At 41.2% G+C, this 5409-nt stretch overlaps 1 protein-coding gene across 1 annotated transcript in view; it reads left to right on the top strand.

The window, feature by feature from the left end:
- The window catches only part of myt1lb (myelin transcription factor 1-like, b), a 66835-nt gene that overhangs the window by 10125 nt on the left and 51301 nt on the right, over nucleotides 1-5409 (top strand). The window contains exon 3 of the mRNA XM_046063480.1: nucleotides 1877-1910. Coding sequence (XP_045919436.1) covers nucleotides 1877-1910 — 34 coding nt within the window. The remainder of the gene's footprint in view (nucleotides 1-1876; nucleotides 1911-5409) is intronic.

Below are 5409 nucleotides of genomic sequence, written 5' to 3'. Positions count from 1 at the left end.
AACTTATATATTTAGCATGTGATCATCAGTGATGCTGCAACGGAAACGGGCTGTGTTTTACCTGTGTTGTAGACCTCAGACCCCAACCAAGTGACGGATACAGAACGGACAAAAACATCAGCACGACCACAGCTGTTGTGTTCAGTGTTGCTGGTTAACATGTGAACCACCGTAAGGCAGGAAGAGTTCAGTGGCCCTCCAGTGTCTTTTGGAGTTTTGGTTTAATAATGAATATGGAGAAATTTAGCTTTCTTGTAGCTTTTGGAGCCATGTGATTACTGAAACAAATTGTAGAAATGTTCCCTTACTCCCTGGTCAAGGTCCACTGTCACAGGTTTAAAGCACCTAAAAAGAACTGACCATGTTTTAATCAGAGGACCCTCTTTATGTATATTTTATTTCCCCTAACTTTAGAAAGAGTCTAACATCTTTCACTAATCAAAGAACAGGTCATGACCATTGTTCCTACATGAAGTGGAACAAGCACTTTGTAAGCTGTGTAGTGAAGGCTATGACCACAAAGCCCTTGTTTGATTGGGTTGCATGTGTCCTGTGCTTGTCGGCCAAAGACAGAACAAATGTGTAAGTGGAGGACCGGCCCTGAAATCATCTTTACGGCTGTGTCCCAAATCACTCCATCATTCACTCAATCTCTACTCACTTTATATTAGAAAAAACAGTCAATTCTGATGTCTAACAGTTATGAATCATCACCATACGACCCTATCACTGACTGGCAAACATGGTAAATTTCTATAAAATATCTGTAAAAGACACACAGTGTGTGATTGCTAGGAGAAAAAACGCCATAGACGCAACTTTGTTTGTTCCAGTGTGGGAACAGACCCTTCTCACTGCAGACGTTTTGACTTGTCACAGCAGGAAAAGCACAGGTGTAAATAATAACATCAACGATGGCTCCATTCCATTAAGTGTCCTGATAAGCCATGTCCATGAGTGAGCATGTACAATACCAGAGCCCTGGAACTGGCTCACCAAAATGCAATGCAACCAACCATAATGTGTTTAGTTCTACCTGTGCTTTTTCTGTTTTGACAAGGGTCTATTATTTAGGGTACCATAAAGTGTATACATAAATATAGTGCAAATATAGTGCACTATATTGTCAATAAGAGTATGTACCAGTTAGTAGGTCTAATCCAAAGTTGGTATTGGCTTTTATTTTGCAGCCTAAATATTTGTAACAACATCACAATTCACAGATTGTGCCCACATTTTGCATTTTTTATTCTTAATCTGTTATGTAACTGTTTTTTTATATTCAGAATATGAATACAAAATGAGTACTAATAATGTCCTTCTTTCTTTTTGAAAAATAAAAAGCACAGCATTTACACTAAATAGCCCTTTTCTTTTCTTTTTTGACAATCAAGTGATCACATTTTGCCAATAGATTAACACACTGAAAGCTGTACAAATACATATCAGCCCTCCATACACACATATATACACTGAAAAACATGTGCAGCAGTTGTTCACAAAAAGCTGTGTTTCAGACAAAGACACACTATTAAGAAATTGATTTTTGAGAGAATAGCAGGATGGATTTTCTTACTTTTAGACTTACTAAATGATACATACATACAACATAAGGCAAGGATATTTTCTAAAATGGATGTACATATTGTTTATCAGTTGAGCTGTCCACACAAATACAACCAAATTTGTCCATTTTACTGAACTTAAAGGGTTTCACTGGTAATTTATTTCATGGTAAACCTACGCAGATCATAAGTCACAATGATCAACTATTCAGCAGGTTCCTTTTATGTGTTATACAAAGAGCCTGTGGATTTAGCATGCAAAAGTCAGTCCTGTTTCATAATCACCCTCTCTCTCTCCTTCTCTCTCTCAGTGCCTGTGGATCCGGCATTAACAGAACTTTTCAGGTCAGTGGGATTGAAAAAGTGCACTGCACTGATACACAAACACACACGCAAGCCACTCAAACACAACAAACACAAATGCACAGACAGGCGGAAAATAGCCAGAGTTGCAAACACAGACTCATACACACCCCCACACACAAACATACACAAAATTGGCCCTCTGTTGTCTTAGAGCTGAGGCAGAGATGGTCAAACAGCGCCTGGATCAACTGTCACCTTATTACCAACCAGAGACATTCCAACCTTTCCTCTACTGTTTGATAGCTGCCCTCGCATCAGCAGCTACTCACTAAGGTGTGCTTTGATGCCAGTTCTTTCTCGTTCTTCCCCTTCGTCCGTTCCTCTTGCTTTTCCTCTCTATTTTTCTATGTTTCTTCAGCCATGACGAAATACTTATGTATGGCTCACTTTCTCTCTCCTCATTCCCTCCTAGTGTGAATTTCTCACTCTATCTCCCTCCCTCTCTTTGGAAATCTTCAGTGTCACAGAAGATGATAACAGCAGAACAGAAACACCAAGCACCAAATTCTGTCTTCCCTCTAGTTAATACAATTCCCATATATGAAATATTAAATAAGAGGGTTTACTCCTCTTTAATGTTCCAACTAGACAAGCTAAATAATTAATTTTTTTGTCTCATGTACTTGATGATATTTAGCATGATAGCCAATTATCAATTCATTACCCATGCAAGGCAACTCTTTCTCTCTATCTACGCCTACAGCCTTAAAGTTCATGTTGGGTGAGTTGAGTGGGCGGAAGGTAGAACACAACTTTATTTCAGATTTGAAGGTTTTCTTTGTCACTGGAAAAGTTTCTTCCCAGTACATTTCTTAAGTGCTATTGTCACTTTTTTAGAAAGGCAAATGTGTGAGGATAAGCTTAAAGTTAAATTAAAATGCATGTTATGCAAACCAGATAGTGGTTGTCTCAGTTTACAAAAATTAGATAATCAATAAGGTAACACTTGATAGAAGGTGTTTTATTTTGCCATGTGATGTGCATGTGACATGCTTACTTATCTATGGGATTTTTTCCAGTTTCTCTAAATGCTCAACATTATTACTGTTACTGATGTTACTGTCACAACCAGTGAATTCTGGCAACAGAGGGAGGAGGACTGAAACATGGACAAATATACACCAGGCAAGCAGGTGGGATAAAGGGAAATTTACTCAAGGCTGTGGTCAGGAACAGGTTGGCAACGGGATGGCAGTCCGGACAGTCAAATGAATCCAAGAGGGGCATGACAGGTGAGGAAGGCAGGAACAGGTACAAGTTCAGATTTGGGTCCAGATGGCAACAACAACGACAATCTGGCAAGGTGCAGGAGGAGATGGGCTGCTATTAATACTGTGGGGGTCAGTTCACTAGGAAGGACCACACCATTTGGACAGGTAGATGAGGCAATGAAGGAGCCTGGGGAAGTGGGAATGTGGCTGAAAGTAGGGAAATGGGGGGTACAATGGGCAAGAGTAAACACAGCTGAAGCAGACATTGTGACATTTTGCATCCACACACTATCCACAATTATATTATTCATGACTGCTGCCCATTGCGGTCCAGCACACCTGCAGAGCAGAAATATAAAATTAACTGGAGATGATAAAAGCATCAAAATCGATATGTCAAACTATTTTTAACACTAACAAGCACTAAAAGTTGTCTAACTATCAACCAAACTGCAGCAGGGAGTCTCGCTAATCTCAGCAGGCAGCAACAATAGTATCCACAGTATCCTCAAATACATGAATGAATTTGGCAAGCCTTCAATTGGTCTCTTCGGTATTCTTCGGTGTACAAGCAGTAGTTTGGCATGTACGGAAAGTGTCAGGTCAAGTCGAGTGTACAGCCTTGTAGTGTTAAACAATCTCAGAAACGAGTCCATACAGCTATGGTGAGCCCCAAGGGGAAACCAAACTTCAGTCAGTCACCACCTGCACTGCTTAAAGCTAAACTCTATCACACAGTGTAACAATGTTTAAGGTAGGGAGGCTTCCATTTTGCAGAAATAAAAAAGCTGAGGAGGCTGGAGAAGGTAACAACCTTTGTCAGTGGGCACAAGAGTGTGAGGCTGTGGCTATTTCCTGGAAGCAGTCCTGGTACATACTGAACCTAAAAAACAGACTTGTTCGTCACATTTTTTTGCCAGCGCTAGTCTCCAATTTTAGTGTCTTTGTTCATCATCTGTGATGTGAAAATGTAAGATTTCCACTAAGTAAAAGAAATAAAAAGTGTGCATCCTGGACATTGTTCAGTAACATAATCCTAGCGTAGTCTCCTGCGTGGCTCCGGTCAGCCAAAGCTTTCCCCTCCATTTCCATCACTTTCATTTCTCTATTTATCCCAGTTAGTTTTATAGCCAGCTGATTTTGAGACACGACTTGGTTTGTAAACATCTGTAGTTATCTTTCATTGCCCCGCGCGCAATGACTAAAAAAGTGCACTGATTCGACTGACAAGATGAGTGTTCGACTCTGGCTTCACGACTGATGATTCAAATCATGGGCCTTTGTGGGGCAGGCCTCGCACACACTGTAATGACCGAAAAGATACACAACACCAATTTGAACAAAAATATCTTTGTTACTTGCCATTCAAATGGACAAGATACTCATAAGCATTGGCCTTAGGGGGGCCCCTTATACTTGAAGTATAACAAACTTACTGACTTGTGGTACACACGATGCAACACAGTCTCTTGGGAGGATGAGGAGTGTAGCCAGAAGGATCTAACTGGTGTTCATGTGTTCATTAATGTTAGCCACTCACACACACACACACACACACACACACACACACACACACATGTACACACTCCCCTATTATTTTCACTATTATTTGCTGGGTGTAAAGTATAACCTGTTTGGGAATTCAAGGGTGGGTATTTCAGTGTCCTCTACTTGTCTTTGCAACTTATTTCCACCCCAGTATTGTGTGAATTTAATTTTGTCCTTGGCTGTGTGTTAGGGGATGGTTGCAGCTAAGATAAGGGTTCCTGCCTACCTATATATCAATAAATAATATTCCACCTGGAAGATTACTGTGTAGCCCTAGCCTGATATTCATAGATAGTACAAGGTGTACTCTCTCTCCTTTCTCTCCCCAATCCCTCATCCCCCTCCACTTTCACTGTTTCCCCACTTTCCCCATTTTCTGTCATTCTCACCTTCCCCAACCCCTCTCTCTCTCTCTCTCTCTCTCTCTCTCTCTCTCTCTCTCTCTCTCTCTCTCTCTCTCTCTCTCTCTTGCTCAGGCTGCTGCTGCCTGCAGATAGTAATTAATCAGGGGATCGATGTGAAGCCTATCTCCAGGCTGAGGCGTCTATAATGTCGATAATGCTGCTCGATGGCCCCTCTCCCCGGAGAGCTGATAGTCTTCAGGATGAACACACTTGACTTTGCATGGAACAGTCTGGGCTAAATCTGGGCCGTTGCTGTTATGCTTGTGTGCTTGATTGTAGGTGTGTGTTTTTTTTTTTTGGGGGGGGGGGGGGGGG

Source organism: Micropterus dolomieu, linkage group LG11 (genome assembly GCF_021292245.1).
Source record: "Micropterus dolomieu isolate WLL.071019.BEF.003 ecotype Adirondacks linkage group LG11, ASM2129224v1, whole genome shotgun sequence".
Lineage (NCBI taxonomy): Eukaryota > Metazoa > Chordata > Actinopteri > Centrarchiformes > Centrarchidae > Micropterus > Micropterus dolomieu.
This window is presented reverse-complemented; position numbering and strand designations above follow the sequence as displayed.